At 42.6% G+C, this 25,288-nt stretch overlaps 1 protein-coding gene across 1 annotated transcript in view; it reads left to right on the top strand.

Moving 5' to 3' along the window:
* Positions 1-25,288, top strand: part of kalrna (kalirin RhoGEF kinase a) — a 201,911-nt gene that overhangs the window by 101,577 nt on the left and 75,046 nt on the right. Inside the window, exons 33-39 of the mRNA XM_077728636.1 lie at positions 24-113; positions 438-530; positions 623-734; positions 1,157-1,347; positions 1,971-2,072; positions 2,137-2,285; positions 10,317-10,419. Of these exons, the coding sequence (XP_077584762.1) occupies positions 24-113; positions 438-530; positions 623-734; positions 1,157-1,347; positions 1,971-2,072; positions 2,137-2,285; positions 10,317-10,419 (840 nt within the window). The remainder of the gene's footprint in view (positions 1-23; positions 114-437; positions 531-622; positions 735-1,156; positions 1,348-1,970; positions 2,073-2,136; positions 2,286-10,316; positions 10,420-25,288) is intronic.

Consider the following 25,288-nt stretch of genomic DNA (forward strand, 5'->3'; position numbering starts at 1 on the left):
ACATCCTTCCTGGCATAATGCAGGCTGATAAATTCCACATCTATGTGGATTACTGCAAGAACAAGCCCGATTCCAGTCAGCTCATCCTTGAGCATGCCAGCATCTTTTTTGATGTGAGTATTTTATTTTAATGAATTAATTAATTTACTTTAAACTCACTAATTGTCACTAAATAACTACTTGAATGTTTTTTAATCAAAATTCTTACAGCTGCAACATGGAGTTTTCGCACTCACGCTTCTCAGTTGCAAACGTTTTGGTTAGAATCTAGACTCTGGACCTCAACTGTGATGTTTATGTTAAACCTCTGCTTGTGTTTGTTTGTTTCCTGTATTTGTTATGTTTTAATAGTTATCTTATAAATTATATTATAAATTATCTGACAGTCCTGTTTGTTGCAGACAAAATTTTCCATTGTTTGTGTGTATTCCTTCCAGGATATTCAGCAGCGACGTGGCTTGGCTAACTCCATCTCATCTTACCTCATTAAACCGGTGCAGAGAATCACCAAATACCAGTTGCTCCTCAAGGTGTGGTGCAGGTGTCAGAATAGGAATATAATTCGCAAGAATGTTCCCACATTGATTACAATGAACACTGCATCTAAATTGACTTGCTATAGGAGTTGCTATCATGCTGCGAAGAGGGAAAAGGAGAGATCAAAGATGGTCTGGAGGTCATGCTCAGTGTTCCCAAGAGAGCCAATGATGCAATGCATCTCGCAATGTTGGAAGGTACGAGGTGAAGCATCATCCATACCTTACAGTTAAACAATAATCATTCAATGTGATTTTCTGGGGTTTTTTCACACTCTGTCTCTCATGTTTGAGGTTTACCCATGTTGACAAGTACAGGCCTCTATAATCTTTTGAAGGAGTAGAACTTGCACAATTGGAGGTTGACTAAATACATATTTGCCCCACTGTATGTGTATGGATGGATGGACGGACTGATATATAATGAGTATTTTCTTGAATAGAGCAAATTATTTTCTTCTCATTAAAGCGATCAGGATATGAGTTAATTCCACTCTATTGTTTTTTCTGATCTCAGCCCATACGCATGAATAACTTTCTTCCACTTCAGGCAAATTGCACCTATGTAATAAACTTTGATCTGAACTCATGCTGAAGTTCATATCTCTTGTTGCCTCCAGGTTTTGAGGAGAATTTGGAGGTAGAGGGTGAGCTAATGCTGCAAGACAGTTTCCAGGTTTGGGATCCGCGCTCACTAATCCGAAAAGGGCGAGACCGACACCTCTTCCTCTTTGAGTTCTCGCTTGTCTTTAGCAAGGAGTTCAAAGACTCGACAGGCAGAACTAAGTACCAATACAAACAAAAACTACTGGTGAGTTGGGACTATTTGGTCTGAAAGACTAAGACCTTCACCTCTTTGGTGTAATACAGCATTAATGGGGGTTCGAGCTTTTTAATGGAGAATATTGCATTAGCAGTGTCCATAAGTGTGATATTGTCAGGAAGAGGACTGAAGATCGAATCGCGAACACCGTCAAGGTGGAACATAGTCATAGAAGGCAAATTGTCAGAAGAGTAGGTTGTCTTCAGCAGGTTTTGTTGAACAGGTCACATCCAAGGCGGAGAGGCAAAGGAGGTCAACGGACAGGAATAGTTTAATTCGCAGACGAACTGACACTGAATGTCACGAGACAGGCCAATAAATACACCCAGCAGAGCATCTAGTTCCAATGTGAAAGTAGTAATTTGGAGAAATGACCTTCCTGGTAGATGGAATGGTGGCAGGGTAGTTTGAAATCTCTCAAATCGTGAAGTAGGTAGCAGTATCATGACAGACAGATACACCACAGTTTGCCACTTGACATGAGGTCCTAAGGGTTCCAGCTCAATTTACATATTTTGGACAGCACGATAGCAGAATGAAAGATGGATAGATTTTATATAAGTTGACATCTTTAATGCGGTATTGCATCATTTTTATTATGTCAACTACAGACATCAGAGTTGGGTGTGACAGAGTACATCGAAGGCGACCCATGCAAATTTGCACTCTGGGCTGGACGAACCCCATCCTCCGATAATAAAACTGTATTGAAGGCAAGTAGATGACTAATGTATATAGTCAACAACTTGTTGAGTTAATGTATTGGTTTTAATGCAGGCCTCTAATGTCGAAGCCAAACAGGAGTGGATAAAGAATATCCGGGAGGTGATCCAGGAGAGAATGGCTCACCTGAAAGGGGCACTGAAAGAGCCTGTTCAGCTACCTAAAACAGCAACAATTACCAAATCTCGCAATAATGCCAAAAGGTAAATTTTTATTGGTCAAAACAACATACACATACAAACAACTATGAACTACCATATGAGATGAAAAGACATTGTAGACCTATAAAAAACTGGAAACACACACAGGAAGTCCACACAAATTTGGGACATCACTGAGACTGAGGATGAGGTTGAAAATATGCAAAATCACTATTCCAAGATGATCCGCATAGTCCCTCAGTAGTGTGGAGCTGATCATCAAAACTGGTAGCCTTCCCGCTAAATGGTTTTCAAAAAAATGTCCAGGACAAGCATAAAGAAACTAAGCTTATAGAACAGGGGTAGGGAACCTATGGCTCAGGAGCCACATGTGGCTCTTTTGATGAGTGTATCTGGCTCTTTGCTAACCTGTGAGCTAAAATGTGGAAACCGCTGATGACAGAACTGACATATTACATCTAGAACTGCTTTACTCTTCATTTTTTTTGTTGCAGTAGACTATTCTGGAATGCATCCTCTCATTGATTACCAAAAGCATTAGAATATTTAAAAAGAAATATTTTTTTCCACTTTAAAACTGGTGAAATTACAAAAAAAATTGATAAGGCATTTGTTTACATGTATGTATTTTGACTTAAATTTGTTGTATGGCTCACAAGGAATAACATTGGAAAATATGAATTGTTTGTGGCTCTCTTCGTCAAAAAGGTTCCCTACCCCTGTTATAGAACAATGACTGCAATGGGGGTGGTCGACTTGTAAAGGTCGTCCGAAATTAAATTAAAAGGTATTAAGTACAAATTAAAGCATAAAGGAAAGTATTTGGAAATATTATAATGTAATAAAAAAAAAGATAGAAAAGCTGTAAAAACAAAGAAACGAGTAAGAGCGGACGGAGCTACTGCTACCGGGTGCAACTTGAGCGGCGGAATCTTGGTTGCAGTAGCAAGAACAGATACGGACAAAGGAAAAGACATTGTAGAGATAGATAAAACTGGAACCACACAGGAAGTCTTCCAGAAGGTGGGGACCTTCTGCAGACTGAGACCGAGGTTGAAAATATGCTGAATCACTCTTCCAAGCTTATCCGCACAGTCCCTCGGTAGTCTGGAGCTGAAGAGTAAAAAGTAACATAGTACAGCATTCTCAATATTCCCTTTCCGGCCTGGTAACAGCTCTTCCGTCTTATCGGGGAGGGATCCCACTCTCCCCATAATAATACTAGATGGAATGATTAATCTGAAACGTCGCTTCTTCTCATGGCACTTTTGTCCAGCTCCGAATATCCAGTGGCATCGAGGTGTTGCTCTTTCTGCCGCATAGTGTTCACAGCTGATCGATCCCATTTGTATGACAGCAGAGACATGGCGGAATGGTTCCAAAAAGAACTATCAGAAAGAAACTAAGCAAATAGAACAAAGAAAGTTGTAAAAATTATAAAGTACAAAGTAAAGTACAAAGGAAGGTTTTAAGAATATATTAAAATGTAATTTAAAAAAAGATAGAAAGGCTGTAAAACACAGAAAACGAGTAAGAGCGGATGGAGCTAATGCCACAGGCGTCTGCCTGACGGCGTCATCTTGAACAAAAATGCTTATCAGTGCACCACGAACTATTGCAGCCAATTAATTAGGCATTTGACTGGATTTAAATGTTTCATTTGGAAAAGATCAGGAATAGATGACGACACCAGAGGTGGCCCCGTGGTTTGTTATCGGGTCTAGTCGGCGAAGGAGAAGGTGTCGGGAAAGAAAACAAAAGCGAGACTGTCGAGCGGGCTCAGCAAACAACCACTCAAACCTCCGCTGCCTAGCATAAACCTACCTCTCCAACGTCTACTCGAACATAAAAGGTGCATACAGAGCCATACCACGCTCACACTTGGTACAGACAGATCGTGTCTCTTTGTTCGTGGCCCCAGCTTACACTCCCTTTAGCCACAAAGGTGAACCATTATCACATGGCCTGACGACGCCTTCCCCCTTCCCCAAGAGTGCTTTGAACAGAAATAGTGAGAACAATTCCACCATGAGGACCTGGGAACCATCAAAGACACAGTACTTACTATATTACATTAAGTACTACATGGCTATAGTCAATGTGGATAATACCATCCAAGTGTACCTAAACTGGATACCGTGGACCACCAGCGAGGTCCAATCACTTCTCCGGGCCCGAGATGCAGCCTTCAGATCCGGCGATAGGACACTACAGTGCAGCCCACGCAAACTTCAAGAGAGGCTTTAAGGCCACAAAAGCAAACGGCAAGGGGAAGATAAAAGGCCAACTTGAAGACCCCCGAACAATGTAGCAGAGCATACGGTCCCTGACCAACTACAAGGGCCGAGCTGTGACTCCTGCGAACTCAGATGCGATGCGGGACTGGCAGAGGACCTAAACAACTTTTTTTGCTCGCTTTGAGACCAAAACCCACCATCCAATCACACCACCTCAACCTCCAGTACATCCCACACCAAGAAGCTTCACCCCACTCAATGTGGAGGAAGTGGATGTTAAATGTGAGATGTGCAGTCAATCCCAGGAAGGCCGTTGGACCAGATGGAATACCTGGCAAAGTACATAAGGCCTGTGCTGACCAACTAGAACCAGTCTTTACAGACATTTTCTCTTTCACGAGATCAAGCCTCCGTCCCAGCCTGTCTAAAATCGGCCACCATCATCCCAGTACCCAAAAAGTCACCCGCTAACACTCTGAGTGACCATCACCCATTAGATTAGTTACACTAATTATCACTGAAACACATTAAAGCCCTCATCTACGACCCGTATCAGTTTGCATATCGGCCGGCCGAATAGACCCGCTGAATATGCTTTGATCACCGCCCTGCAAGTTGCACCTTGAGAAAAGAGCTATCTCAGAATGCTTATCAACGACTAAAGGTAATTATTTTTCACCATAAGACCGGACATTCTTATGACTAGGTTTCCCAACATGGAGCTCTCACCTTGCTCCTGGATTAATGACTTTCTGGTCAACCGACCTCAGCATGCCCGGACGTTCATCACTGGCTCGCCCCAAGTCTGTTTGCTGGGTCCACTATTCTACTCACTCTACACACACATGACTGCAGACCCACGCACCCTAAGAAAATCATTGTGAAATTTGCGGATGATACAACATTGATGGAGATGATCACAGGGGAGAATTAAATGGCCTACAGCGATGAAGTCCTTAGACTGAACAAGTGTTGCGCTCTTAACAACATGGTGCTGAATGTCTCCAAAACCAGATAATTCTTCCAGGACTTCCTACGGAACAACGCTGCCCCCGTAATTTAATGGTGAATGTGTGGAGCAAGTGGAGACTCAAATTCCTAGGGGTCCATATATCTGCTGATCACGCTTTAGCGGTAAACACCACAGCACCGGGAGACAAAGTGAGAACCTTCACGTAGTGTCTCCGGAATGGCCGCCCGGCGCGGCCTGGGAATCCAACAAATTACCACCCAGACCTGCCATCATACGTGTTTCATCCAGCCGGAGATATTCGACTGCCCCTCACCTCCGGCTACCCCCCGGATGAACTAATCCGCGTTCCAGTGGCAGCGCTACCGCGGCTGAGGGTAACCCCTAGGCGCCTGGGTGGCTCAACAACAACAACAACAACCACAGCACCTGTCATGAAGGCACAGTAGAGGCTACATTTCCTGAGAGTACTCAGGAAGGAGCACTTAAAGACCAATCTGCTTGTCACCTCATACCGGTCTGCCATTGAGAGCATGTTGACATAGGCTGTATCAGTGTGGCACTCAAGCTGCACAGATGCTGACAGGAAGAGACTGTAGAGGGAGATCAACACAGCCCAAAAGATCATCAACTGCCCCCTACTTAACCCTGTTCCAGCATCTACAAATCCCGGTAAGATGGGCAGATAGCATCATAAAAGACAATATGCACCCTGGCTTCCACCACTTCAACCTGGTGCCCTGTGGAAGGCACTACAGGATCATAACAGCCCTTACAAACACACTCAAGGACAGTTTCTTCTCATTCTCAACTCAAGTTTTGCATCTAATTAAGACTTATTACTAGCCAATTACTAGCCAATTTAGTCACTTTGTACCACTTTACCCATGTTGACTACTACTTAAACTCTTTATTTATTATGTTGACCAATATATTATTAATATTGATTATTTATTTATCATTATTATATATAGATTATCTATGTGTTTGTTGTTGAGTCCAATGGTGCACTCTCAACAATTTTGCAGTGAAGGTCTCCAAAACCATGGAACTCATCCTGGACATCACTTGGAACAAGATCGCTCCGCTCTGCTGATTTCACTTGGGCTGTTAAGGCTGGACCCCCAACAATAATCTTCATACAAAGGAAGCATCAGGCAACATAGTAGTTTTTTACTCCCGGCCGATAGAGGTTATCTGGGGAGACTCCTCTGAACGTTTCTCAAAATGGTCGCTGCACGCTTGTTCTTTCGTTCGCTTCTTTAGCCCCCACCCTTCCTAGCCAGGTGGGGGTCCGGACAGATAGAGCCCACGTTCATCTGGAAGTCTCCCGCAAATACGATGTCTCATCGGTCAACAAACCATTTAATAGAGGTAGGCGGAGACAAACTTGAGGCGGCAATACATGGACAAGAAAAGGGGGTGGTCACAACAAAAGGTATAGTGCACGTTTTGAACAATAGACAGACAGAGACCACGTTCATCTGGTAGTCTCCCGCAAATACGATGTCTCATCGGTCAGCAAACCATTTAATAGAGGTAGGCGGAGACAAACTTTAGGCGGCAAAACATGGACAGGAATAGGAGGTGGTCACAACGAAAGGTATAGTGCATGTTTTAACCAAAAGGTGTAAACAAAATTCTATTCTAGTAACTATAAATTCATAAGCGTGCAGAAGGGTGCAAGATTAAATATAAGAATAAAATTCATATTTCACATTTCCCCCCTGAAGTAACTCTGAAAGAAGTTTCAATAAACATATCAATTTGTATCCCTCCCCTCCACGTTCTAGAATCCAACAGTTACTCAACATGGTATGGAAAATAACAAATTCACTTGTCAAGGTAGAGGACAAACTCGAGGAATTCAGTGGTAGTCCAGAAAAAAATCCTCTTCGTCCGTCTTAATGACCGAACCCAATTTTTATATCAAACAAGTACCTTTATACAGAGGACTCGTCACACTTTGAAAGAATGCGAGAATCTCCAGTATGGTTTGCGATGCGGTGATACTGCATGTCACTGTAAACTACTAACGTGTGCTGGATTGTGTTTTGAATCATAGCTTTTGCACAAAAAATCAAAATAGCATAATCTCAAGAATGGGGGTTGAAAATTCAATGCAAACCATGACCACAGTGATGTACCTACGGCTGAATGATCCTGGGCCATGGTGTTGACTAGGGCCGTCATTTCAGCTACGGCACGAGTAATTTACTGGTTTCATCTGGGATGAAGTTATCAGATCCAGGACCATCCGGTCCTGCAACTCCATTTCCCTTAGGGCTTTTAAATCATCTGCTATACCCTCTAGGACCTTGACAGTTTGGTTAATGAACACTCATGTAACACTTCAATTTCTTTACACGCAGTATAACTTTATCCAATCCAAGTTGAAAAAGTAGTGACAGTATGATTTTCTGGGGGGGGGGGGGGGGGGTGTTCGACCACAACCTATGGTCACCAGGAACATCACTGTCCCAGATTGAATCACGTGGTTTGAATTGCACTGATTTTGATCTCTTGTGTCTTGCTGTTATGTTCACTCCCCTTTAAAGGAATGCATCTTAGACCATCTGCATCACTGCAGATTTAAGTGTGACGCCTGCACCCAGTGAATTCAGGATGTCAGGATACCTGTGGAAATGGGTATACAGCTACACACATAACAACTTTCCTTCACAACAATCAGTTTTTTTCTGGAACACCATGAAATTATACCACACATCTTCTTCATAGTAGTTCTCCGGATTGTTCTTTTCATACCACTTCACTCTCCTCTGGGCACTCGGTCGATTTGCCTAAAGACGTTTAGCCGACTGACGTCTGGTCGAGGGCCATCTCACCGAGAAGGCATCTTGGCGAACGTAGAGTTAGCCGAACAAATACATAGCCCACCGGATAGCCAGCCGAAGGACGTTGCGCCGACGCGTTTGCCCCGCCCCCGATCGTGTGTGTGTACATGTTTTTCAACCTCGGCCCGCAGGCCTTCTACGGCCCGTTACAGATAACAACATTCATTTAGAATAACAAGGGAATTTATTATTATAAATATTAAATATATTTATAATAAAATATATTTATTATAAATGTACAAAATATTGTCATGGGAAGAGTATTCAGGAATATTTTTATTAAGCAGCACCACCATATAAGAACTTTCTAAGACATGCATTTAGCAATGTAAAAATAAAAGATATTTACCTATTTATATTTCTTTGCACTGTGAAATCATTTCTTGCAGCCGTGAGAACAAACGTACAACAAAGTAGTAGTTGTTTAATTGATAACTCTTTGGACTGTTAAATATATTTTGATTTTAAATAATTTCCCATTATTTTATGAAATATATGTTCAAAATGATTTGCTGAGAACCTTAATTCAAAGATTAATCTCAATGTTTTCTATGCTGGTGTAAATCTTCTGGAGTAGGATTCCAATTTCATTACAGTAGCCACTGTTATAACTATTTTTTTTTCTTTCTGTCATTATCGTACTTACTGTTATAACAACTTTTTTTCTTCTGTCACGTACTGTTCTGCGTGTGTTTCGGCGTGAATAAATGCCCTTGTTATTCTAAAAGAATGTTGTTATCTGTAACGGGCCGTATATGGCCTGCGGGCCGAGGTTGAAAAACATGTACACACACACACGACCGGTGGCGGGGCCAGCGCGTCAGCACAACGTCCTTCGGCTGGCTATCCAGTCGGCTAACTATTCAGTCGGCTAGCTCTAACTCATAGTATGCTATGACGTTCATAAATAAGTTTAAACGGCGAAAGAGACGACTTAAACGGACAAATAGGATAAGATAAGATTTTTTTTCTTTATATCGAGCTCTTTCATTCTTTTGGCACAGTCGTATAATATTTTTCTTCTATATTTTTAACACGATCCTCGGAGTCCCTGGACGGGGTGGTGCGACCTCCTCCTCCTGTGGCTGTCTAAGCTGACCTCTGGATCGCCACCCAGTGAATCATCCAGAAAGGCAGGGCCTTTCCTGGAGATAGGCCGACACAGCCACAGTCCGTTGTGTTGATTGTTACCGTGAATCACCCAGAAAGGCAGTGCCTCTCTCGGGATTTAGCCTGACACACAGCCTCAATCCATTGTACAGTGTTTCCCCCGCTACTTCGCGGTTCAGCTACCGCGGACTCAGAACTTCGTGGATTTTTTGGGGGGGAAAAAAATACAAATATTACATTGAAACAACATAATTTACATTTTTTTTGTAATAACATGAATTTCACTCTCTCTACCCGTATTCTATATGGTGTACTGTATACAGGGGAGTAACTTTTTTTTTTTAATTAATTTTTTTTTTTTTTTTTTAAATTAAAAAAAAATGGAATTAAATTCAAATTAAGCATTTTTGAAGAGGAATCCCTACTTCGCGGGTGGTCCCGGTCCCCATTAACGGCGATAACCGAGGGAACACTGTATACCTTTACGTCAATGGTATACACCATTTTTCTCCGACGAATAGAGCATTTTTCTTCTCTAGAAAAATGGGGACTCATGCTGGGTTGGATTCTACAAATTAAATTTAATAAGTGCCTAATCGTTTTTTGGTGCTTCCTCTGTACGAGAGGATAATTCGTAATCTGTTCCCGGGCCAGCAGGCCAGATCCCCCTCTCTCAAGGCTGGAGTAGCCAACATTCAGCCATCCATCTGTCGATCTGCCGTGGCCGGAGAAGAATCTCGGGTTCTCGGCACCAATGTTAAGGCTGGAGCCCCAACAATAATCTTGTCATATTGTATTCTTGTGGATATTGCGAGTTTATTTCTTTTTCAAGTGTTTCACTTTCTTCATGGAATCTATTAGCAATGTATTATTTGTGTCTATATTGTATGTCTATGATCAGGGATGGAGGTGAGGATGGAGACTGTCAGGGAGAGGCCAGCAGCCAACCAGACACCATCTCCATTGGATCAAGAATCTCGCAGGATACAGTGGATAGTGACATGGTAAAGAAACAAATAACATATCTAAACTATTATGCATTTTTTATGTGTGTGTGTAGTGTGTGTATCTATCTGTCTGTGTATGTATCTCTTTGATCCCTATGGAACCTGAAATGGCTGAACCGATTTCCATGAAAGATCACACAGTTATATTTCAGGCGTCTGAAAGTCAGTCTAGGCTTTGTGTCAAAGCACACCCGATAAGTACGAAAATCATTAATAGAAAAAGTACCTAACTCCCAATTTGACCTCCCCAAGACTTTTTGGCCAAGCTGCTCAATGTTTTATTTCACTGCTTCGGTACCCAAAAGCAAACATATAATGACAATCCTTTAATAAATGCATCTTTGTCTTTGTGTGTGTGTGTGCGTTTGTGTGTGTGTGTGTGTTTGTGTGTGTGTGTGCGTTTGTGTGTGTGTGTTTGTGTGTGTGTGTGCGCGTTTGTGTGTGTCTGTCTTTGTGTTTGTTGTTCGTTCCCTATGGACTCTAAAACGGCGAATCCTATTTATCGGAAAATTTCCAGTTATACTTTGAACGTCTGAGGATGTCATAGAATAAGTTTTGTATCAAAATTTTTACGACAACTAGCGAAAATCGTTAATCAAAAAAAATGTGTTTCCCCAAAAAATATCCGATTCACACCAAATTCAACACGCGCTCGCAATCTGCCGTCAGAGGTGTTAATCTCCAGTTTCAACATCATGGGTCTCTTAACAGCAAAAAAAAAACATAGCATTTCTTTAAGATCTTGTGTGCCTATTAAATGCTAAATATCGTACACTGTGCCTCTCAACTCTACAAGCAACCATAGCAATCGAAAAATAAATATTTTAGCATTTGAAAATATTAAAATCTGGTTATTTTTACTGGTGCACTTTTGGCTTTCAATACCTTGTTGTTTCGGTTTCAATGTCCTTGACAACACTTTATGGGAAACATTTTGTTTGTGAGAACTACTGAGTTTTAGTATAAAAAAAACAAATCGGAAATGGATCCTGTTCCCAATCAGTCGGTGTGCATCTTGTGAACCTTGACTGTCCGGTTTCATTTCATGTTCTCGTGGCCAAATGGGCAGACCCTAAAATATCCCCCTGGTGTATTCCAGGCATTACACAAATTCCATTAAATTTCAGTTTCACCAGATGAGTGGAAAGGCAGTTGACTTATAGTGCTTTTAACCCTCATAACACAACAGTCAAAGAAACAACTCCTAATAGCTGTGCAAAAAAAGGCCTGATGTCCAAGAAAACAGGATGTGAGTGTGAAAGCATGGAAGATTGGACTCTAGCCATGATTGCGACACAAACGAGGAGCCGAGAAAAGCAGTAATGCGAAAACATTTTGGGAGTAATGGCAAACATAGTTAGTAGTACTATATTCGCTGGAATATCTAAATATTGCGGTTAATTTAGACCAGACATGGCCGCGATAAACGAAAAAGGAAGTATAATCAGCCCCATAATTATGACCACGATGCATAGTTTTGTGCCTATAAAGAAATACAAGTACTCCAGTACAATCAAGTACAATCTGGCATTTTGATGAATATTGGTATTGCCCTTTTTTAGCCCGAGCGGCTGGTATGAAGAAACCAATTTAAAACTGGGTTATTTTGGATAAGATTCAACAGTGATTCTCTCTCTCCTGCCTGTTGTCATGCTCCATTCCCGGCCACACCTATCATAAATTACATGTTACAGCTGCTCATCAAGGGATCTTGAAGATATCAAGAAACTTGTACACTGGCGGTTATGCCACATACATAAATATAAGTTGTAAGAGTCCTCAATAGATTTCTTGATGAAGGATGATAAGGAGAATCGATCATTTGGACTTTTCTATAAACATTTTGTCTAAGATGCATATGTGCCAGGACTACGTCATATACTTTTTTATTGAGGCATACACCCTCTTTTACTCCTGTGAAGTGATGGTGGTGTTATCTAATTTCATTTTACCTTATCTTCCGTTTATCCGAAGTAGGGTTTCGGGGCAGCGGCTTCAGCAGTTAAGCCCAGACTTCCCTCTCACCAGCCCATCATCCAGCTCTTCTGGGAGTATCCCAAGGTTTTCCACCCGGGAGACATAGTCTCCCCAGCATGTTCGAGGTCGGCCCCGTGGCCTCCTCCCGGTCGGATGTGCCCGGAACACCTCCCAAGGGAGGACCAGCCGGTCTACTTAGAGACCCTCCCGAATGACCGAGTTTCTCACCTTATCTCTAAGGAAGAGTCCGGACATCCTGTGAAGGAAACTCATTTCAGCCCGCTTTTATCCGGGTTCTCGTTCTTTCGGTGAGGACCCACAGCTTGTGACCATAGATGAGGGTAGGAAAGTAGATCGACTGGCAAATAGAAAAGCCTCGCCTTTTGGCTCAGCTCCTTCTTCCCCACAACAGACTGGTGCAGAGTCTGCATCACTGCAGACTCCGTCCCATCCGCCCGTTGATCTCCCGCTCCTTTCTTCCCTCACTCATGAACAAGACCCGAAGATACTTAAATTCCTTCAGCTGAGGAAGTAACTGATCCCTGATCTGGAGAGGACATGCCAGTTTGTTCTAACTGAGGACCATGGTCTCAGATTTGGAGTTGCTGATTCCCATCCAGACCGCTTCGCACTCGTTTGCGTATCATTCCAGCGAGAGTTGGAGAATACAGCCTGATAAAACCAATAGAACCATATAATCTTCAAAAAGAAGGCATGGTATAGTGAGGCCACCAAACCGGACCCCCCTTCCAAGATGGCGCCGTTCAAGCGGGAGCCTGTGGCAGTAGCTCTGCACCAAGGGTGTCAGACTCTTATGTTTTTCATGTTTTACAGCCCTTTCTTTTTTTTAAATGACATTTTAATATTTCCTAATACATTCCTTTTTACTTTACTTTGTACTTTATACTTTTTACTTTAATGTTTTTACAACTTTCCTTGTTCTGTTAGCCTGGCATTTTTCGGCCACTTCTTTTTTGTTTGGGGGTGGGGGGGGGGTTGGGGTGGGTGGGGGGACCAGCCAGCCAGCCATGCCTACGCTGTCACACACATGGAACTATCTGTTACAATACGCAGCAGAAGGAGCAACACCTCGGTACTGCCGGAGGTCTGGAGCTGGACAAAAGTGCTGGGAGAAGAGGCGACGCTTCTGACCAACCATTCCATCGTGGGATGGGATGGGAGAGCTGTCGGCCCCTACCAGCAATGGAGTTGAGGTGTTCTGCCCTGCTGTGGTTTTTTTCAGCTTCAGACTACTGAGTAACTGTGCGGATAAGCTTGCAAGAGCGACTCTGCACATTCTCCACCTCGGTCACAGTCTGCTGAAGTTCCCCATCTTGTGGAAGACTTCCTGTGTGTGGTTCCAGTTTTCGTCTTTACAAGGTCTTTTTGAGTCCGATTCAGTTACCGCAACCAAAATGGCGCTGTTTAAGCGGCAGCCGGCGGCCACGGTAGCTCTGTCCACTCTTGTTTGTTTTGTGTTTTTGCTGCTTTTATGTTTTAATGATTAGATGATTCCATTTACTTTGATTTGCTTTGTACTTTGTGCTTTTGCTTTGCAGTTCTGTCTAATCACCCTCTTGCTACTGCTACAATGTAATTTCCCGAATACGGGACGAATAAAGTTATCCAATCCAATCCAACTCCATGGCTACACCTAGATATGCTGTCCATAAAAGTAATGAACAGACTCAGTGCAATAAGGCAGCCCGGGTGGAGTCCAACCCCCACTGCAATCGTATTTCGACTACACGGACCAGACTCTGACACTGGTCATAAAGGCACCGGACCCCGCGTAACAGGGGTTCCGGAACCCCATATTCCCCGAGTACCCCCCACATGACTGCCCGGGGGGCACGGGCAAACACCTTCTCCAAGTCCCCAAAGCACATGAAGTCTGGTTGGGAAATCCCCCATGACCCCCTTAGGAACCAGCTGATTCACTGTTTCACGGCCAGGACAAAAACCACACTACTTCACCTGAATCCGAGATTCGACCTCCCGGTGGACCTTCCAGTACCCCAGAAAAGACCTTCTCGGCAGACCAAACTCTCCAGTACCCCAGAATAGACCTTCCCGGCGGACCAACCTCTCCAGAACCCCAGAATAGACCTTCCCGGCTCTGCTTCCTCATGGGAAGGCGTGTCAGTGGAAATTCAGGAAGTCTTCAGCCCACCGATTCACAACATCCCGAGTCGGGGTCAGCAGCGCCCCATCCCCACTATACACTATGTTGACGGTGCACTGCTTTCCCCTTCTGAGATGTCAGATGGTGGACTAAAATTTATTTGAAGCCGCCCGGAAGTCGTTCTCCATGGCCTCACCGAACTCCTCCCATGCACAGGTTTTTTTGCCTCACACGACCAGAGCCACGTGCCGCTTGGCCACCCGTCAACTGCCTCCGGACTCCCACGGGCCAATAGGGCCCGGTAAGACTCCTTTTTCAGCCAGATGGTAGGCCCGTACAACCAGTGTCCACCAGCGGGTTCTGGGGTTGCCACCACGACAAGCACTGACCACATTGCGGCCACAGCTCCGGTCTACCACCTCAACAATAGAAGCATGTAACATGGTTCACTCGGACTCAATGTCTCCCACCCCTTCCCGAATTTAACCTCCTTCTGACAGGCAAGTCCACCAGGCTTTCCCAGCTGACCCTCACAAAACGTTTGGGTCTCCTGGGACGCACTTGCATCTGCTTCCACTGTCAGAGGAAACTCACCACAAGGTGATGATCGGTTGACAGTTCCTCTCTTTACTCGAGTGTCCAAGAAATGCGGCCACAGGTTTGATGACACGACCACAAAGTCGATCATCGGACAGCAGCCTAGGGTATCCTGGTGCCAAGTGCACATATGGGAACCTTTATTCCTGAACATTGAGTTCATTATTGTCAATCCATGATGAGCACAGAAATCCAACAATAGAACACCACTCAGGTTTTTATCAGGAGGTCCCTTTCTTCCGAATCACTCCCCGCCTGGTCTCACTGTCATCGCTCACGTGAGCATTGAAGTCTCCCAGCAGAATAAGGGAGTCCCTCAAAGGGGCACTCTCCAGCCCCCCCTCCAAGGACTCCCAAAAGGGTGGGTACTCTGAACTGCTGTTTGGTGCATACGCACAGACAACAACCAGGTCCCGTCCCCACACCCGAAGACAAAGGGATGCTACCCTCTGGTTCACCAGGGTGAAGTCCAACATACAGGCACCGAGCCGGGGGCAACAATTATGGCCACACCTGCTCGGGCCTCTCACCTCGGGCAACTCCAGAGTGGAGTGGTACCCAAGCTGTGCGTGGAGGTGAACTGACATTTCTTGACCTCACGCACTACCTCAGGCTCTTTACCAACCAGAGACGTGAAAGTCCACATCCCAAGAGCCAGTTTCTGCAGCCGGGGATCGTGCCGCCCAACTTTCGGCGCACCCGACGTCTTCGGCCCCTCTCACAGGTGGTAGCCCATGTGAGGGGAAACCCCTCGTCGCCTCTTTGGGCTGTGCCTGGCCGGGCCCCATGGGTATAGGCCCAGCCACCAAGTCCTCACTATCGCGCCCCTCCTCTGGGCCTGGCTCCAGTGTGGGGTTCAAATCCAGGTCGGAATATCCTGAGTGGAGTTTGCATGTTCACCGCGGGTACTCTGGTTTCTTCCCATGTTCCAAAGACGTGCATGGTAGGCTGATTGGACTTTGTAAATTGCCTGCAGGTATGAGTGTGAGCGTGAATGGTTGTCTTTTTTCTCATAATCTGTCCTAGCCACTGATTAAGGTTGTCCCTCGTCTCATGTCCAGAAGTCAGCTGGGATAGGCGCCTGCAACAACCCCCCCCCCACCCACCCCCGACAACTCTTATGAGGATATGGCAGTTCAGAAAATGATTGAACCTCAAGACATTTCCAGAATGATCTGTTTAAACTCTGCTCATGCATTTTTCATCAAGAAACCTCTTGAGCAGCTCTTATATCCGAGTAGGAATGCATTTAAGCAGTCACTTGTTTGAGTGAAGGTCATAAAGCATGCTATTTTATAGTTATTTTTTACAGTCCCGAGTAGCATTGTAAGTCAATAGTAGACACATTTTGGCGTTTGTGATACAATATAGAGTTTCAAGTGCCAAAGAGGTGAAATTAAACCTAAATGATTGCAGTGGTAAATATACATAGACTGAGATAAATTAAAAATTCTCCAAAGGTTATCGGGCAAGTCTGACCTCTATTCATGTGCACAAATGTTAAAAATAAGATATTTTCTAGGGATTCTGGGGTACAAGTTTATATGTTCTCCTCGTCCCTGCTTGGGTTTTCTCCAGGTACTCGGTTTCTTTCTATATCCCAAAAGTTGAACACTATATATATTTCTTTGGTTTGAGTGTCAGCATGAATGGTTGTTCAACTCATTGCACCTTGTGATTTTTTTGCAAACAACCTCCGTGACCCTTGTGAGGCTAATATTGTTTGAACATGTATATCTGACTCAATTAACAATTGTTAAGGTCTCATCAGGATCTAAGTGTGGTCCGAATAGCCTCGGCTATTATTTATGACCCGTCACAGCTTCTTGCTAAGGCCTCTCTTTGTGGTTGAAAACCTTAATTTCTGCACACTTTGTAGTTAATCAATCACATTTGAGCTGCCCTAACAGTGACCGCCCTTGTGCACTTTGTGATTGTTTGGCAACCAACCTCCACGATCCTTGTGAGGCTAATATTGTTTGATCATGCATATCTGACTCAATTAACAATTGTTAAGGTTTCATCAGGATCTAAGTGTGGTCCGAATAGCCTCAGCTATTATTTATGACCTGTCACAGCTTCTTGTTAAGGCTTCTCTTTGTGGTTGAAAACCTTCATTTCTGCACACTTTGTAGATAATAAATCGCATTTGAGCTGCCCTAATAGTGACCGCACTGTCACTCACTGCTGCATTTAACAGGTTTTTACTTAGCAATATCTGAACAGAAATTAATTGTAGTTACTGACAATTGTGCGCACACACTTGCATGTCAGACATGGCAACCCACTGTGCTATTGAACAGTGTGGCCTTTTCACTGTGCAACCTCATGCCCACACATTTTGCGATGTGTTCTTGCATCTTGCTATGTATCCTAATTCAGATTTTTCTTGTTAGACCACAGGTGGAATTTTTATTTTCTGCCCTTATTTTTCTTTTTCTTAAAAAAACATTTCTTTATGTGACTTCTGATATGACTGTTTGTATTTCCTGAGCTAAGAACATTTCTAATTGGATAAACCGCAGCTCCCATCTAATAATAATAATCAAACATAGGCTTTTTTCATCATTTTTGACTCGACAAAAGCCTAATTGTCATCATACCCAGCGGCATATGACAAAATTGGTAGAGCCTCTCCATAAGATGCGTTTCCCGGCAAAGGACCCAAAATTAGTGATAATTTCAGACTCGTAATTTGGCATTCTGCCGTTATGGATACATTGCATCACCTCCCGAGTGGAAATTCCTCTCAGTTTCTCACCTACCATCATCATCAACAACAAAAGCCTAATTTTTCCTCACACCAAGATACTGCCTACGACAAAATTGGTAGTGCCTCTCCACAAGGTGCGTGTTTTCGGCAAAAGACTCAAGCAAGTGATAATTGCGGACTCGTAATTTGGCATTCTGCCGTTATGGATACATCACAGGGATAATGGTGGCAGATTTCAGGCAGGTTGGAATGGTGGATTGTTGCACAGACCAATTGAAAATCTTTGTGAAAACCCCAGTCAGCGGGTCAGCACAGGCTTCGAGCACCTTCCCAGGTACTGCGTTGGGGCCAGCAGCCTTCCTGGTGTTCACAGACAGCATACCAGTCTCACTTCATGTTCCTGAAACTCGGGATGTCGAGACTGGGTCTGATTTGTCAATCTCAAAGCGGGAAAAAAATGGTTCAGTTCCTCAGCTAGTGAGGCATCTGCGTTAACAGACATATTATTGTCATTGTAATTGGTAATATGTCATATTCCCTGCCACATCTTCTTTGGGTTATTTCCTGTGAAGTCCTCCTCAATTTTCTTTGTATATGCTGCCTTGGCCTTTTTAATGCCTCTCTTCAGCTCTACTCTGGCAGCACTGTATTGTATCTTGTCCCCTGACCTGAAGGCGGTGTTACGGCATTTGATGGGTGCCTGTGTCTCCTTGGTCATCCAGGGTTTTTAGTTATGAAAAACCTCTATCCGTTTATCAACAGTGATGTTGTCCGTGCAGTTTTTCAATGTAGGAAAGTACAGTGTCCATGTAGTCCTGTAGGTTGTGGTGTTCGAAAAGTACCAAGCAGGTGCGGGAAAAACAGTCCTGCAGCTTAGAAAGGGTTAGGGTTTTATTATCTCTATTTGTGGCCTTGTTAGCCTCCGCAGAGGAATGTATGCGGGGGTAATGGATAGGCAGAGATGATCTGATCCAGCCAGGTGAGGGACGGAAGTGGCTTTTTAAGCATGTTTAATATTATAATAAACGTGGTCTAGTGTTTTGTCTCCTCTGGTGTGTCACTTCACGTACCGAATAAAGTTAAGCAGAACAGTCTTTAAACACGCTTTGTTGAAGTCACCAGTGACAATAAAGACTACATTGGGGTGGTCAAGCTGCTGTTTGTTCACAGCCATTAGCAGGAGATTAAGTGCCGTGCTAACGTTAGCATCCGGTGGAATATAGATGGCCATTAGTATGATAACCGTTAGCTCTCGAGGTAAATAGAAGGGCTTGCACCATATTGCAAATAGCTCTGAATCCGGGGAGAAGTGAGTGTTAAGGATCCTACTGTTGCAACACCATTCATTGTGTATGAACACACAGTCACCCTACTTTGCTTTTGCCTGTTAATTCTTTTGAACGATCATTTCCAAAAAGCGTTTGGCTAGCTTGGGATACCGCGGCGTCGGGGATTTGCGGGTGTAGCCCAGTTCCGTGATGAGAATAATGTTGCAGTTCCTAACAAAGCTGTTGGTAGCAATCTGAAGTTCCAACTCATCCATTTTGTGGGTGATGGATCTGGCGCTGGTCAAAAAGATACTCGGAAGTGGTGCCCGGTGTGGTTGCTGCCTTAGCCTAGTAGCTAGGCCCGCCCGGCATCTTCGCCTTTCCTTTCTTTCCTTTCTTTGCCTCCGACGTACTCTGAGTGGGCTGACTATCCACAGAGATCCCGGAGGTCTCGAGATGTCCCTGGGAATATCGTAGGTCCGTTGGTCGTCTGTTGTGATGGATATATCGCCTCTCCTTCCGAGAGTAATGAAATCCTGGCGACTGTAGCAAAAGTTTTTCTCGCAGACGTTAGTAAATGACGAACGACACCAAACTGGAGATCTTAGAGCCGCTGTACCCGTGCGGGGCGCCATTTCAATGTGCAAGATTATTCAGTAAATTTAATCTATCTATAAATATAATCTACAGTGATACCTTGACATACGAGCACCTCGACATACGAGCATTTTGAGATACGAGTAAATTTTCTAGCAAATAATTATCTCTAGATACGAGAAAAATTTTGAGATACGAGAAAGCCAAGTGACCAAGACATGAGAGCCTTGTTATCATTGTAGCACTCTTTTTGACGCATCTCTTTCGTGTATAACAGATATCTACGAGCACTGGGCAGAGCTTTGCATTTATTTCAGTGTTTTTTTCCGTCACTGCCAGAATGCCGGAGCGATCGCTAATACGAGGAGTATAATACATCATTTCTTGTTGGCTGCTCATGAGAACATCTGGCAACTACCTATTTGTAATGTGTATGTGAGCACTGGGCGGAGCTTTGCATTTTTTTCAGTGTTTTTCCCCCTTACCCCGTTATCTTAAATTAGCAGAGCGATCGCTAATTCAAGAATACTTTTCGTTCGCAAGTGGTCGTGCGTTATCCTATTGTGAGGACATTTGTGTGCATCATTTTCGGAATATTTTGTAGGGAACACAAACTAAACTGTAACAATAAATAAGTTCCAAGATCAATATTCAAGGCTATTTTATTTTTTGGCCAAATGCCCTAAGTAGCTTTCTCACAGACTTCTTATGAGACGTAACAATCCTGTCTGTCATTTCACTAAAAGGGATGGAAGACATTTTAGTAATCTTAGCCTCATTCTTATTGAAAGAGCGAATAGTAAACTAATTTACTCGAGAGTTGAGTGAGATGGTAACTGTTTTTGTTGTATTGAAGTTAAACTAGAGGCGGCATCGTGCAACAGAGCAGTTAGGTTGTGTGTTGTTCTGTTCCAAATATAAACATTTAATCATGAATACTGATGATGTATTTGTAGACAAATTTCAGTATTTTCACACCTTTAGGGTGCACCACCTTAACAGGGTCCTGTTTCTGCGGGTTCAATTCTATATTTAAACCATAGACTAGGCGCTCTGGGTAATGTTAGCATGAAACATATGCAAGCATGCATCCAAACATCCATCGTACTTCTCATTCTCTGTAATCTGACTTAAAGAGTTTAGCAAATTGGATGGGTTCGCTGTCCAACACGCTGTGTTCCATCTCACTGTCAGAGTTGTCACCATGTGCTTTCGCAAAAGTAATGGCAACTGACTTAGGCGACAGCTCGCCTTGCTTGCTAACAGGTTAGTCCAGCATCCACATTACTTTCCAAATCAAAACAGAACTCTGCTCATTTGACGAAGAGAAAAGTAAGTAGTGTGTCGACAAGAAATGAAACCAGTCAGCCAAGCAGTCAGGGTCATACATAATTTAGTGAACACACATTCTAACCAAGAAAATAGGGAGAGGTAGAATGATCGTTATATGACGTGGCAAGTTTATATGACTAATGTTTTGGTATTCTTACCCAACTTTAAAATGATTTTTAGGGAATGATAAACTTGAAGAAAAAATGAACTAGGCTGCTAAATTTGGAAATGTTTGCTTTTAATTTGGCATCGAACCAAAGTTTGTTTATGTTGTTTTTGCCATTAACAGACTTCTTTCTTTGACATTAAAAGTCAATGAAACGTCATGTGTGTCTCTATTGAGAAATAAGTTATGTTTTGTTCAAATATGTGAGTCCAACTTATGTTTAGATCTTCCTTGAAATGGTTTGTATGTGTTCTCATGAATCAAATGCATGCAAGGAGTGTTCCACACCAACCATCTGTGGTACGTATGACTTTTGTATCACACACGTATAACCAGCAACATAGTGCTACTTCAGTCAAACACAGTGCCACAGTTTCTACATCAACTCAGAGTAGGCAAGTGAGAAAGCAAGCATGAGGGCGTGTTTGTGCGGCCAACAGTGGTTGCTAGTCAAAGAAGACGAACAACAACGGGGAACGCTGGACATGCAAAAGTGGATGAGACCTAATTTGTTCAAAGAGAGCAACAGAGTGAGTACATGGGCTGGTGCAACTGTTAGCTGGGTAATTGACCGTAAACAATGTAATATTGATCCCTACCATTACTCTTTGACAGCATTAAACTACCAGAAGTGACAGCAAGTTACTAATGATTACAGTCGATTTGTTTGAAAACCGTCCTAAAAAATAATTTTTAAAAAGTTCAGTTTTCCAAACTAGTCATTGAAGAAATAGCAGTAATAAATTAGTTGATCATTATTTAGTCATACATTTATTAGGGACATATTTTTTGCATCTATTTATAAGTTGCAGTTTTACTAAATCTGCATTACTAAAATGAGTGCAAATGGCCTTCTTTGATGCCCAAAGATCATAAACTTTAAAAAAAAAAAAGAAAAATTAATTATTGGAAACATGCTAACGTGCATTTTAGGGCCATGTTGACATTCGAGTGGTAAAAGTGCAAGATTGATGCGTGTAATTGGGGGGCAGATTAATGGTTAAACAGGGCGGGTGTGCGCGCTTGGCAAGGCAAATGCAGAGACAGGAAGCAAGCCAATATCCAAAACCTCTGCAAGATGTCCTGAGTCAAATCTGAATATCCAGACGGATTTGTGTTGGGTTTTGCCCTATTTTGAAGCAGGTACGTTTTTTTAATTTTTTTTTAACACTAATGTTCAGTCAAAAGTTGAATTTTTTAATTGCTGCTGAAAACATTACCATGGGTTCGTGTAAATACACAGTATATTTAAGAATGTGCACATTTGCTGGTACTTTTAACTTGTGAACTTGCACTATCAGTCATTGGGAGAGATACCATGGTAGACCAGTGGAGTGTCATGTGAACATATTACAGAACTACACCCATGGTCGAAGCTTTTGGCACAGTTTCTGATCACATATAATGATGAATTGTCTCAGAACCATCGGCTGTAGGTTTACATGAACAATTAAGTAAGTGTTTTTAAGTAACTAAATGGCTAAGAAATTAGAGTTATAGTATAGGGATAGTTAGAAGGATGGTCAATCATGGACATCAAGAAAGTATATTTTGTAAAAATGTCAATTTTAAGTGCATTTTCAAAAGCAATTACTCAAGCAAAAAATAATGTTTTAACACTATTAGCCTGGTTTATTTGCACTCAAAAGATTAAGGAGTGTGGATAACATTGTGACTTAGTTGTCTTTATTGACAATGGTTGTTGTGCCATTTCTGCACTCCCTGAAATAATTGCCTTGGCAGCAGTAGTTTGATACTTGAGGGGTGCTGACGGGATTTTTGCGCCACAACACCGACTCATGTGACTGTTTAACAATGGCTGTGGTGAGAGGTAACATGGGCTATCCCACATGTCCGGTTATAGTTGGACAAACACTTCAACATTGGCGTGGCAAACCTAGACTTTTCAGAGATTTTTTGGAAACCTCCCTCCCATCTGTCATTATGTGCTCATCTATTCATTCATGTATATGCTTGCTCCTTTTGCTGATAAACAAAAAATATTTTGCAGCAAACTCCATACATCAGCCAACAACACAAAAATGTGCAGTGGTGATTTAAGTGCTATACAGAAAACCCCAAGCGCAATAAGTATAATCAATAGTGTTATTGTGAAGCGAGCAATTTCATTCACTCTGGTGGTGTCACGCTGCACCCTTGAAGCATATGACCCTCACAAGCCGGTGGCTTGTGCACATGGGCTTCCTGTTGCGCACGATCACATGACAGAGAACAATAAGGAACACCCAATGACAAAAAAAAAACAAATCAGTTTGATTAAAACTGTAGCTCGACAAAAGAGATCAAAATTGTTCAACATTGATGATCTTTCAATGTGACATGAATGGAAAAAAAGTACTATATGACTGACAGACCTGGAGCTTTTAAAAAAGAAGCGTTTTAAACTTGTAAATAACTTTTTCCTTCATTATTTGATACTCTTTGAAGAACCTTGACAACACCACAGCCAGTGATGTTCACAGCCCTTGCGTCCGGATTAAAAATGAATTGCAATTGTTAAACTTAACACTTCCATCTGGCCACATTTTTAAAAAAATCACATTATTAGATTTAAAGAAGTTTTTTCAGGAATCTGAATGACTTTTTATTTATACATGTCTAAGTTGGATGTTGCAAATCATATGGAAAAAATGATTTTAATATCCAGTCTCCCTTATAAGCCCTCCTGGCTTCCCTTTTCATCTCGTTGACCTGCTGCGTTTGATTGACAATCAGTTCCATTTTCTGTCTATTTAAATCCCACATGGTTCTTTTGTCATTGTTGGATCGCCTGGTTTGTATTCACATTTCCATGTTCCATGTTTCAACGTTCCTCACTTCTCCGTATTTTCCATGTCAGGTTTGATTTTGTTATTTGATGTGATTTTCCAACCCTCCTGCTTTCGGAATTAAAATTCGGAGCAATCCATTCTACTGCCTGCTTCCCTGCATTTGGGTCCACTCTACGTTTCCACTCACGACGTTGACTAAGAAGTAACGCCAGCATGCATTAATATAATTTTCTTTTTATTTGTTTCATTTTTTTTTCTCACATCTTTAATACAAAATTTAGGGATTTTTAAATGGTTTAGTTGTTGTTTTTTTTAGGATCGTAAAACCAATTAGAACATTTACACAAAATAAAGCTCTATTTATGAAAAATCCAAGTTCCGAAACAAGTTCTGGAATCAATTAATTTCGCACGTAGAGGTACCACTGTACATACATAACATATACAGTATATAAAATACATTAGGCGTCCCAGTGAGCAAGTGGTTAGCGCGTTGTCCTCACTGCATGGACTTTTCACGTTCTCCCCAGAATTGCACCGGTTTTCTCTAGGTTCTCCGGTTTCCTCCCACATCCCATAAACACGCAGAGTAGGTGTGAGCTTGAATGGTTGTGATCAAAAGTGCTTTACCCAATAGGTAATTTTTGATGAAGGTATTTAAAAGGAAAAAAATCCATTTTAACCAGCTATAAGACAGTGCTTTCTTAAAGGCTTACTGAATTAGCAGTGTGAAAAAGTCCTTTCTTTTTTTAGCGATTAGCCAATCACAGTATATATATATATATATATATATATATATATATATATATATATATATATATATATGTAGAGAGAGAGAGAGAGAGAGAGAGAGAGGGAGAGAGGGAGGGAGGGAGTGAGGGAGTGAGTGAGTGAGTGAGTGAGTGAGTGAGTGAGTGAGTGAGTGAGTGAGTGAGTGAGTGAGTGAGTGAGTGAGTGAGTGAGTGAGTGAGTGAGTGAGTGAGTGAGTGAGTGAGTGAGTGAGTGAGTGAGTGAGTGAGTGAGTGAGTGAGTGAGTGAGTGAGTGAGTGAGTGAGTGAGTGAGTGAGTGAGTGAGTGAGTGAGTGAGTGAGTGAGTGAGTGAGTGAGTGAGTGAGTGAGTGAGTGAGTGAGTGAGTGAGTGAGTGAGTGAGTGAGTGAGTGAGTGAGTGAGTGAGTGAGTGAGTGAGTGAGTGAGTGAGTGAGTGAGTGAGTGAGTGAGTGAGTGAGTGAGTGAGTGAGTGAGTGAGTGAGAGAGTGAGAGAGTGAGAAAGTGAGAGTAAATCAACACACAAGCTCAGTC

The sequence above is a fragment of the Stigmatopora nigra genome, chromosome 11 (assembly GCF_051989575.1).
Source record: "Stigmatopora nigra isolate UIUO_SnigA chromosome 11, RoL_Snig_1.1, whole genome shotgun sequence".
Taxonomy (NCBI): Eukaryota; Metazoa; Chordata; class Actinopteri; order Syngnathiformes; family Syngnathidae; genus Stigmatopora; species Stigmatopora nigra.